The sequence below is a fragment of the Gobio gobio genome (genome assembly GCF_949357685.1).
Source record: "Gobio gobio genome assembly, chromosome: 8".
Lineage (NCBI taxonomy): Eukaryota > Metazoa > Chordata > Actinopteri > Cypriniformes > Gobionidae > Gobio > Gobio gobio.
Window position 1 is genome coordinate 17133878 of NC_137114.1, and position 12531 is coordinate 17146408.

Here is a 12531-nt window from a genome sequence, read left to right on the forward strand (position 1 = left end):
TGAAGCATGGCAAAGCGACGCAGCGTTCGTTCCCTGTTCTCAGGGAACAGAGGTTACATACGTAACCTTAGAACGTTCCCTTTCGAAAGGGAACTCTCGCTGCGTCTAGCTGACGCTATGGGGAACGATATACCAACGCCGCCATGCTGAGGGGAGTGTCTGCCTAGTGGCAGTGACCACTGTCAACACAAGTAAATTCAACTGAACAAAAACCTGAGCCACTCCCTCAGGTCACACTGGGCTGTCAGCGACAGCATTCCCTACGGTCATAGCCCAAGCTATACATCTAAACGGAACCTTAACGCAACTGCGTGAGGTTCTTATCCAGACTGCTCAAAGGCCCGAGACCACTACTTCAACAGAAGGGGTTACTTTAAGGGAATGTGGCTAGGGGACCCGAAGGAACCCTGGCCAGTCACTACTCGGGAAACAAGTTCTCCCGAATGCCACCAGGGAGGCCTGACCTGGTGCCCTAAGAGTTATGGACACTTCGGTTTAGCCAACCCTGTCTGTTCAGAGACAGAGCCTCTGGATGGTGCCCAGGAGGCATCCAAACTAAGGGACTGAAAAACTGGCAGTCCTACTCAGCCCGGAACTCAGAGACGGGTTATCCAAGAGAGCAATACTCAGCATAGCGCTTTACAACCCTTGCTAGCGAGGGGAGTCTGCCTGCTCAATCAAGGATCTATCAGGTGCTTGTGTTTCAAAGCAATAAGGAGGCCGGAAAGGCCTACGGACTGATCTAACAAGGAGGCCTCACGAGAGGCCTACAACCGTCTGACCAGGCTCAGGCGGCTGTGTGCTCATAGACGACCCTCAGTGAGGGGAGCAGCTGAGCCTGCCTGGCGGGTAACCTCCAGCTGTAGGCCAACTATGACCAGTTCTAAGACAGAGAACTGGTAACTAAGAAGTGCCTACCTCGGGAACTTCGCCTTCAAGGAGGCCCGGTGGGCCTACTACCTGATAAAAGGTTTATCCCCCAGGGAGGCCTATAAAGGCCTACTACCTAACAGCACGCCATGCTGGCAACTTACAGAGCGTTCAAGCTCACCTTCAGGGAGGCCTAGAGAGGCCTACTACCTGACAGCAATATATGCCAACTTATAGAGCGTTCGAGCTCACCTTCAGGGAGGCCTAAAGAGGCCTACCACCTGCCAGCGAAGCATGCTTACTGCTGAGGTTACATCTAGGGAGGTCCCGTGGGCCACCTGATAACAGTTGAAGCTGTCTGTCAAGGCTGGAAAACTGAACTTGTTTTCTCAAGGAGGCCAAATGAAGGCCTGCTACCTGACAGTCAAGCTACGCAGGCTAGCCGAGCATCCTGACTCAGGAACTCGCCCTCAAGGGAGGCCTATTGAGGCCTACAACCTGATAGCCAGTCTTTAGGGAGGCCTGGAGAGGCCTACTACCTGTTTGTTTTTCGTTCCTAACTGTTTCTCAAGTGAGTGGGCCCCAAGAACGCCTTAGGGAGGCCTAATAAGGCCTACTACCGGCCTCTGGGATAAGCCCGGTACAGGCCTACTGTCAGATAGCAATATATACTACTGATCTAGTGACCATGACCTGGGAACTCCTTTTCAGGGAAGCTTTTGTAAAGCCTTCCACCCATTTTAGCCTGCTTCCACTACAACAGGCCTTCAGGGAGGCCTGATGAGGCCTGCAACCTGCTAGCCGGCAGGCCAGTTGTCCCGATGTGATTATCGGTACTTCCTCCAGTGAGGCCTGCTTTTTTAGCGAGGCCTTCCAACTGATAATATGCCTGATCAAGAGGCCTATAGAGGCCTACTTGGCAGCCGACCCTCAGGGGAGCGTAATGGCTCTTTACACCCTGATAGCCAGCTAGGCTGGTTCTTCTGCCTTCAGGGAGGCCTGATAAGGCCTACCACCTGAGTAGCCTGCCAGGCTAAAATACTCCCGATGCCCACACATCGGTACTTGCCTCCCGGGAGGCCTGACTGAGGCCTTCCACCTAACAGCCGACCATCAAGGAGGCTTATTGTAGCCTATACCCTGAAAGCCAGCCGGGCTATTTTTCACGATGCCCTGCATCGATACTTGCCTTCCCAGGAGGCCTGGTGAGGCCTACCTAGATAGCAAGCTATGCTAGCTGCCCGGGAACTTCTACCGGAAGCTCACCCTCAAAAGAGAGGCCTAAAGAGGCCTTCTATCTGAGAGCAAGCCTACTAGGGAGGCCTAGTGAGGCCTACCACCTGCTAGCACTACCTCAGCCGTGCTAGCTGTCAAGCGACTGAGACTCAGAGCGCTCCTCCAGCGAGGCCTAGCTTCAAAGGCCTGCCAACTGATATCAAACACATTGCACAATGTGAGAGTAACAAAAAAGACCCTAGGGGCTCGTCTCCACGGAGGCCTGATGAGGCCTACCGCTTGATAGCCATCAGGCTAGCCATATCAAATTCACGCCTTATTTTCGGCTCTCGCCCTCAAGGAGGCCTGAAGGGGCCTACCACCTGATAGCAAGCAATGCTAGCTCCCCGAGTATCCAACTCAGGAACTCGCCTCCAAGGAGGCCTGGTGAGGCCTACCACCTGGTAGCAAGTTTAACTGACTGCTATGAAACCCTTGACAGTTAGATCCACTGGCTGACTAATACTATTATTGCTTTGACAAAAACGACTCTCAAGTGAGAGGAGGCTACCACAGGGATGGTACAAGAAGGCTCAAAATCACGAAGTGACGACCAGAGGTGACAGTGCCTCAGCAATGCAGCTCCCTCATCCACATAGCCTAAGCCAAATGCCTAACTGAAGCTCCGGCATCAGTCTCTAACAAACACTCTGAAGGAGACAAACTATTCTAACCTGCGGTGGCTTACCGAAGGTATATAGTAAAAAACCCTAAGCGGTAGAAAGACAACACTCCATTCTCCCAGAAGGGTGTGCTACCGCTTAGTATCCCGCAAACATTTCAATAGAAAAGATCGGCGGCCTAAACACCACTCTCACACTGAGAGGAGGCCTTAATACAAAACTATGATACCATGAGCGGTGGCCAGCCCCGCGATAACTCAATCGCAGAAGGGAAGGCCAACACATACTCAAGCAGCACCTGATGCTGACATAAGCCACCTACAGGGGGAAAACTTCAGTTAGCTCCGTCTCAGAAAAATCCCGTACTGCAACAGGGAATGGTGTCTCTGTAAGAAGCACATTTTTTAGTGTTTCAACACAAAAAATTACCACTCTCACCTGCGGCACGTAGAGCGAAGACTCACCAAGCAGCTATCACCGCGATGTTCTACCGCCCTTGCATGCCTGAAAGTGGCGCTCTCACTAACCAAGCTACGGCGGGCCGTCAGAACCACTGTTCTAATCATCATAGGCCCGCCTCAGGCCTGATGTAAGAAGCGCCTGGGATTTAAAAGACATAGAATGTTAAAATGTTGCATTAAAAAGGCATTTTTTAAAAAGGAAAAGGGAGAGGGTAGGATTGAAATCCCCTCAAAGGAGGTGACCCATTACCAACGCCGGGAGCGCTTGTCCTGGATCACCTCCCTAAGATCCCTTTTCCTGCGGGACTGGCGTCTCCTCTGTGTCCTACTCCTCAACGGAGGAGGGGCACGGGAAGAGACGCTCACTCTCTGGTCCATTCTACGGCCCTCGAGCCGCGATGGACCAGGTCCCGCCTGCCTGGGTGCGGACGCAGACCTCAGCGGTATACAGTTTTTGAATGCGGCTGAGCGCGCCTTCGCCTCTCTGAACTTCCCAACCACCGCCTCTACGGAGGTGCCAAAAAGTTCAGAGGGCGAAACTGGTGAATCGAGGAGAAAGCTCTTTTCTTTCTCCCCGATGTCAGCCAAGCTCAACCACAGGTGCCTCTCCGTGGCCACCATCGCCGCCATCGACCGCCCGATCGCGGCAGCGGTTTGTTTAGTGGCCCGGAGAGCCAGGTCTGTGGTGCGGCGCAACTCAGCCACCGCCTCAGGGGACAGCCCCGCCCCCTGGTCGAGGTCTTCCAGCAGATCCGCCTGGTACGCCTGCAACACAGCCATCGTGTGCAGGGTCGCACCAGCCTGACCTGCTGCCGCGTACGCTCTGCCATTCAACCGCGCAGTCGCCCTCAGCGGTCGGGATGGCAGAGTTGGAGCTCTCAGTGTCGATGCACGCCCTGAGACGAGATAGTTCGCGAACGTCTCGTCCATGGGGGGCATCGACACATACCCGTGCTCCGCCATCCCCTCGACATCAGCGAAACTAGCTCGCTGATGCCGGTGGATGCGGGCGGAGTACGGGTTCCTCCATGCCGCCCGGACCTCATCATGGAGGTCCGGGAGGAATGGAAGGCTCGCCTGAGGTACTGGGCTGTGGCCGGGGAGAAACCGATCGTCGAGTCTACCACGTGCGATCTCTCCCCTAGCGCGCCGCCAAGGCAGCCTCAGCCTGCCCGCGGCGCGCTCCACAGTGTCCAGCAGCTCAGCGTACGCGGGACAGGGTGGCTGAGAGGATCCAGGCTGATCCTGGTTGTTGTTACCACCCTCCTCAGCCATCTCCTGCCCGTCCAGAAGAGCACTCGCTGCAGAGCTTCGCGGAGAACTGCCATTCTCCACGTCGACCTGCAGCTCACTCTCGTCAGCCGCTAGATCGTCTGAGAGAACAACGCCTCTCTCCAGACGATCGGCGAGCTCCATCTGGGAGCCCCACGATGTGCGTAGCCGCTCCGCCTCAGCGGGAGTGGAACCCACATCGGTTGCGCCAGATGAAGCGCCCCCTTCCCTCGAGAAAAGGGCCAAACGAGAGCGGAGAGTTCGCAGCGGAAACCTCTCACAATTTGCACAAGCAGAACCCTCAAGAACTGCTTGTGCATGCTCTTCTCCCAAGCAGAAAACACACAGAGTGTGTGTGTCTTCCGGTGTCAGAAATCTCTGACACGGGTCGGCACACTTCCTGAAGCAGTTCTGCCTCTTCTCAGTGCGTTTCATAATGTTACAAAAGTCTTTTACCAGGATCCGTAGAATTTACCGCTTTACAGACAGTCCCTGAAGACGAGAAAGATGTGTATGTGTTGGCACAGCGCCCTTATATACTTCCGGGTCGCATAGTGATGACGTCATGGGTTGTCGTCGGTCAATAGGATTGACGTGATTCGATAGTAGCTTCAGACACCTGTGACGCTGGAGGCGTTCCCCATAGCGTCAGCTAGACGCAGCGAGAGTTCCCTTTCGAAAGGGAACCCCATGTTTCACAGACAAGGCTTAAGTCTAGTCCTAGACTACAATTCTGAGCTGTTTTAACTGAAAGCAACTTGCACTGATGTATCTTAAAATATATCAGTGCCATTGTTTTGTCTCAAGATGCACACCTGTGATGTTAAGGTCCTGTCTGTGAAACCAGACCATAGATTTTAAATGTAAAAGGATTAGTTCACTTTTAAATAAACTTTTGCTGATAATTAACTCACCCCCATGTCATCCAAGATGTCCATGTCTTTCTTTCTGCAGTTGAAAAGAAATGAAGGTTTTTGATGAAATATTCCAGGATTTTTCTCCATATAATGGACTTCAATGGGCCCCAAATGGTTCAAGGTCCAAATGACAGTTTCAGTGCTGCTTCAAATGGCTTTAAACGATACCAGACTCTTATCTAGCAAAACGATCAGTTTCTGCGAGAAACCGAGCAGTATTTATGCTATTAAAGCTCCGCCATAACTTCCGCTAAGTTAGGTCAAAATACGAGCGTGGTCATAGATGTATACTTAGATGCCATCTACGATCGATATATCTATGACCATGCTCGTATTTTGACCTCACTTAGCGGAAGTTATGGCGGAGCTCAGAGATGAACACGTTCGTCTGATAAGAGGTAAAATAATAGCATAAATACTGCTTGGTTTCTCGCAGAAACTGATCGTTTCACTAGATAAGACCTTTATTCATCGTCTGGTATCGTTTAAAGCCCTTTGAGGCTGCACTGAAACTGTCATTTGGACCTTGAACCGTTTGGGGCCCATTGAAGTCCATTATATGGAGAAAAATCCTTGAATTTTTCATCAAAAACCTTAATTTCTTTTCGACTGCAGAAAGAAAGACATGGACATCTTGGATGACATGGGTGAGTAAATTATCAGCAAAAGTTTATTTAAAAGTGAACTAATCCTTTCATTTAAATGTTTTAATTTAATACCATTACAAAATATACTTTTTTAAAAGTGTTAAGGAACAGTCATGTTCATCCACCATATTAAAATTGTGCTTTGAACAGTAACATCACAGATCTCTTCAACAAGCCACAAGGTTTGAGGCATCATTCACGTTCAAACCAGTAGCACTGTGAGCGATAGTAATAGCGATGCTTGTCTTAGCAAACACCACTAAATGTTGCAACATAACCTATGAATCATGAGACTGGGAACATGAAATGAATGCAAATGACCGTTGATTCAAGTACTCAGACTTGTAAACAGTCGTAGAGAGATTGTTTTGCATTCAGCGCCCAAACTACTCTAATACAAATGACAGACTTTGTCTGCATTAGGAAAATCCCAGACCTCGGCTGTTTGTCGGAAAGAATATTTTTCATAATGAAAAAAAAAAAAAAACTAATATCACGTTGCTATTACAACAGCTATTAAGAGTGAAAAGGGCTGCATGATTTCAAAGAAACTGCATTATAGTGTAACATCAAGTGGGTCTGTCTCAAAAGAATTGGGAGGAATTGAGAATATCTCTTTCCTGAGGTTGTCTGCTCTGACTCTAGGGAGTTTTACTGTTTTAAAGGCAGCACATGATTTGAAAGCTAAGGGCAAATGTGTCAAATTTGTTTGAAATATTTGCCGCAATGGTGGAACAAACAAATGTTGCCCAGAAGTTTTGTCTATCCCCCTATGAGTGTTGCTTTAAATTAGATATCAAGGGGTTTTGGACCATTGCTGTACCTGTAGGGAACCTGTAACAGTCCTTAATGAATGCCGCAAGGTCTTGCTTCTTTCTTTCAAGTTACAGTCGTTTCTGTGTATTTTGTCATTTGAAAAGCCTGCAGATCCACTAAGCAGCAGAGTCTTTTTTATTCCCTTTAGTCTGATGCTATGTTTAGCCTGAGTGCCCTTGAAATTATATAAATGCAAATAACTGCATGGCACACTCCAATTTTATGTAGTTAATCATCTTTATGATGCCACTGTTTTTCTGACTTTAATTAGCAGCATCATTTGTACTTATAAAATAACACTTCACTGATTTTAGAAGCTATAATGTTCATTTGACTATGGCATGAAGGCCAACAACTTTATATTTTGGTACTAGACACAGTAAAACTAACACCATAAAAGAACAGTTGATGCCCGTTTCACACACACTCTGTTTTGCAGTGCATATTTTTCATATGTTAACCGGTCAGAGCTTTCACACTGCACGCGGATGCGGTCCGTCAGTGCGTCTGCCGCAGTGTGGTAGTGTTGCACGATATACCGGTACTAGAAAAGTATCCCGATACCCTGTTATTAAAAACAGTACGATATGACATTTTATTTGTACCGGTACTTTCAGAATCACAGCACTCTAATAAGAGCTGTATTTCTTAATGTGCGTCGATGTGACAGCAGGAGTGAGGACGTGTGTGTGAGCTCTGCTTCCACCGCTCACTAAACATTGGAAGCAGAAGAGTAATATATAAGCGCAGCACAAAGCAGCAACAGAAATGCATGCATGAGAAAATAAAGCGCGGCATGCCTTTCACTCAGATAGCATGCATTCGCAACGTCAGTTTTGCAGATTATTGGGTTTGAATGGTCAAAAATATGCAAAAACGCACGTCCTGGCGAGTATTCAGCTAAACCCAGGCGGATATGTCTTTAGTGAACCTATACTGAGTTGAGTGAGAATTCGGATGTGTTCCGATGTTTTGGGTCCGTGCAGCTCTTAAAGGGCCGGGCATAATATTCTGTGATTAATGTTTATCAAACAACAAAAGAAAATAGAAAACCACCCCTTGACTGGATAATTTTAATATATTCATTAAGAATCAGTGTATAGTTAATTTATAGAGTGAAGACTATGCAGGGTTTTTTTTTTTTTACATTAAAAATTTTACATTTAATTTCTTTCTTGAATGCTACTGTTAAATAGACCTACTGAGCTGAAAATAAAGCACTGTTTTTGTCAAATTGTTTGTAATTTACATTTTTGCTTGCTTTTTAAAAACAAAGATCAAATTATATTAAATATTTAAAAATATAAAAAATATATATATTAAATCACTCATGAAACTATTACTATCATGAAATAAGATTTTGGTCATTCCAACCTGTTCAGAATAGTGAAAGGTTAGTGAATGTTAAGATGATTGATAATAATGTGATTGTTGCAAACATCTCTGTAAGGATGTTCACACTGGCATATGGTTATTATTATATTATTAATTTTAAATATAGAGGAGGGAGTGGTCAAAAAAACAGGACAGGATTATGCTGGCCAAGTGAGTTTTTAGTTTTTTAAATACATTTATAAAACAATGAATAGTATAAGGTCTGTCATATTATTCAATTACTTTGACTGTTTTTTGCCGTTGTATCGATTCAGTATCAGTATCGAGGTATTTTAGTCTGGTATCGTATCGAATGACGATCGTGTGTCGATCGTTTCCGCACAGGTCTATTTTTCGCTGTGCTGCACGCGCTGAATTAAAGTGACAGCACATCGTTCGCATTAAATTAAACATTTATTGATACGAAAATTTAGTAATTTCACCACAGATGCATATCATTTAAAGTCTACTCTGTTTCAAAGTCAACACATGGCTTTTTTCCTCAGGTAAAGGAAGGAAAACGAAACACCATCCCTGGCATTTAGGTAAAAAAGGTGACTTAATGGATAGCACTCGTCCTTTCTTGGAAACTAATTTCTTTATGACCTGCGGGATGTCTTATAAAAAAAAGATTTAAAAACAAAAGAAAAGACGCGAGTCGGCCGTCTAGCCTCTTGTAAATTTTAATTAAAAATGTTTGTGATTTTAGGCTATAACCTAAAATATATTGTTTAAATGTTTTGCCACTTGCATGAGCAAGTAATAAAGCTAAATCTAAATTAGGCTATAACTAGGCTATATAAATATAAAGTAATGAATTGAATAAAACGTTTAAATGTAGTGACATTTATGAAAGAGTGTAGGCTATACAAAGAGAATTGCAATGATGACAAGCCATGTTCAATAACAACTTTTGGATTTGATATAAAAAATTAGGAATAAAAGCTGTGTTTGTGGTATACAACCACGGATCAGTTACGCACTGTAAACGCAGCATATGTGAAAGCACGACAGCGTGCGCTGCTCCTGCACTGCAAACGGAGTGTGTGTGAAACGGGCGTGAGAAGGCGAACAAGACGCTGCATCTGGTATTGATGCTATGGGGAATGCCATCAGGGTGACCGGAGTCTGAGGAATGTGTAAACTAAAGTCTGAGGTGCAAACACTTTCATCCCACGAGAAAAAAAGTCAAGCAAGAGGGGAGCTCTCCCTTACCACGGCTCATCACAGTGAGCGCATTCAGTTTCCTTGAGAGCTGAACATACTCGCTCCATTGGCAAGGCAAAAGCCTTCAAAGAGGATGCAGCACCAGGGGTGAGAGAGCTAGAAAGCAGCTCTTTAACTGCGGCATGCTCACATATCACTGCTCACACGGTGTCTCCACATGCAAATCATTTGAATACATGGGAGAGAATATATGAGCCGAGTATAAATCCCTCCATTATCTTGATACCTCAATGTGGATATATAGAAGGAATAAAAGGCTCAAACTTATACAGCGAAGACAGCGGAGGAGGCGGATTATTAATAACACCTGCCTCAACTCTCTCTGAATCTAATTCCTCAGAATTAGACACGTCATATTAATCAGTCAGGTCGGAAGCAGCCACAGAGCAGCTTCCTGAACAGACACGAAAACACCATAGCAGGAGAAGCCCAAAAGGGAAAACTCCCGTCAGGCTCCATCTACAACCCTCATGATTGATCATCGGTGGCCGTGGGACCCGAACCGCGATGTGCAGACGCTCGACTCTCATCCCTCAAGAGCGAGTCAAGCTTCCCACAGTGAGCACATCATAATGAACGCATTCAGCACCCTCGAGAGCCGAAACGTGCTCCGTGCAAGCACTAGAATCATATCTCTCGAGAGAATCAAGCAATAACAGAGCTTCTTACCGCAAATCCACCGTAAAGAGCGCATCTAGCTCCCTTGAACCGACTCTTATCTTAAACACGCATACAAGCGGCTCCTGAAGACAAAAAAGCTAATGACGTGTAACTCATGTGCCCTTTTATACTCATATACTCTAGAGCAACTGGTTCAAAATTACATTATACTTAAAACTGTTCATGATGCTAAAAGGTCTGAGAGACTTGCAAAGCTACATCATATTAATATTTAAGAATGTCTGAATCACTTTGTACCATACTTTTCCATAAGCTAAGTAACGTAAAATTGTCGCATACCATTTCTTAATAAACTTCCATTACACATACGATCCCTTCATTCTTTGTCATTTGAAGCTTTCAGAAGGTCATGCCCTGATGCCCACACTCTCTCTCTCGCTCTTGTCTTCAGGCTCTTGTCAGATCGGCTGGGCGTATTACTGCACCGGGGCAGGCGCCGCCTCCGCCATGTTGCTGTGCACTTGGCTCGCCTGTTTCGCAGGGAAGAAACAAAAGCAATACCCGTACTAGAAGAACAGACCTTAACTACAGCAGGACGGATGCCTTAGACTCAGTGAAGACGAGCTCTGCGGCCCAAGGCATGATGGCTTTCCTCGATTACTGCAACTCATAAAGACTCATAATGCTCATACGGACATTTGTGTGATTCACATGAGCATGCACTTTTCAAAGAGACGTGACTTCCTCTGCTCTCAAATAAAAAAAAAAATAGAGAGTGTTTAACGCAAAAGGACCAATTTTTGTTTTCTATGACCACTGTTATGAATTTTACAGGCGTGCTTATTTCTTTTTTCTCTTTCTCTGGAATTGATATTGTAAAAGTAAACTTTGGTTCAAGTGTAAAAAGAACAACTTTACTTGAAGTCTGAATATATAATGTATTAGTATTATTATGCCCTATAATACATCTTATAATCACCTGTATGTAAAGACTTTTAAATAATAAAATGCATAAATTTGACTTTCATTTAAAATGTTTAATATTAAATTTAAGTAAATCTTAAATGTGTGTGTGTGTGTGTGTGTGTATATATATATATATATATATATATATATATATGTATATATATATATATATATATATATATATATATATATATACACACACACACACACACATTTATATATATATATAGTATAATATAGAATAGGTCTAGATAGATAAATACAGTAAATACATGGACAGTGGTGATATAAATTAGCCATATATATATATATATTGTTTTATCAGAATAAAGTATTCCGCAGAGCCCTGTTATAAAATGTGTTTGTTGTGTTATTAAGAATTATAATGCATAAAAAATACTTTGATACATACATTATATACATACAGACTTCATGTATACTTCAAGTGTTTTGAAAAGATATATTTATCATTATTGTGGAGTGTTTATATTTACATATCCATTGTGAATTGCAATATGGTTAATATCTCTATATTACCTTTTTGGTTTTAAAGCTTGATAATTTTTACATAAATAGGCCTATGCTAGATATATAGAGTACAATATATGTTCTGATGATATGTTTTTATCTTATTGACATTTTGTGTTAAAAAGACAACAATGAGGAATCGTTGCTTATTTGATCTTTTGTTTGTGAATAAAAGCTGTTTATCAACATTTTTGTTTGTATGTTAATGAAGCTGCTAGTGCTGGATCTGTCCTTTTTATATATATGAATTGAAAACATTTCATATTATTTGATGTCCTACAAGGACATTAATGGTAAAGTGTGTAATTTTGCCAACAGTTTAGTGGCACCAAATGGAATTACAATGGGAAAATACATTTGAGGATGTAATATCTTGATACCACAAACACCTTTGTCATGTCGTGCTGTTTGCATTAGCATCCGGCTAAATTTATTACCATTATATTAATTATTACTATTATTACATTATATTAATACATTTAAAACCAGTTGTGGCATATTTGGCCTTGCATTCCTTCGAACTTTAACTAAAAAAAGTTGATAGAGAAACATTGAGAACATCAAAAACTTAATGTTGTGTATTATTAATTTAGCCCCAAAATTGAAAAGATCCACTAGAATAAGTGCACCATCTGGGCAGCACTGGGACACACTAAAACTTATCTGCATACTATTTGGGGCAAGTAGTATGCAAATTAGGATGTAGCATGTGTGCGTGCCGTGTTTCCAAATCCAAATATACACATTCATGGAAATAATGTGTGGGGTTTTTTTTGGACGGTAATGTATTTCCGTATGTTTCTCTTTGCAAGATATGAATAACTTTATTATTATTTTTTGCTATGTTATTTGGTTATTGTGTTATGTCTGGTTCAAAAGGAAGCAAAAAATAACACTTTCAACAGTTTAGTGGCACCAAATGGAATTACAATGG

The 12531-nt window shown here is 43.9% G+C and overlaps 1 protein-coding gene across 1 annotated transcript in view; it reads left to right on the forward strand.

Annotated features, from left to right (window-relative positions):
• LOC307130606 (LHFPL tetraspan subfamily member 6 protein) overlaps positions 1-10857 on the forward strand; it is a 129991-nt gene extending 119134 nt beyond the window's left edge. Inside the window, exon 4 of the mRNA XM_079823675.1 lies at positions 10555-10857. Coding sequence (XP_079679801.1) covers positions 10555-10673 — 119 coding nt within the window. The 3' untranslated portion in view covers positions 10674-10857. The remainder of the gene's footprint in view (positions 1-10554) is intronic.
• The last annotated feature ends 1674 nt before the right edge of the window (positions 10858-12531 follow it).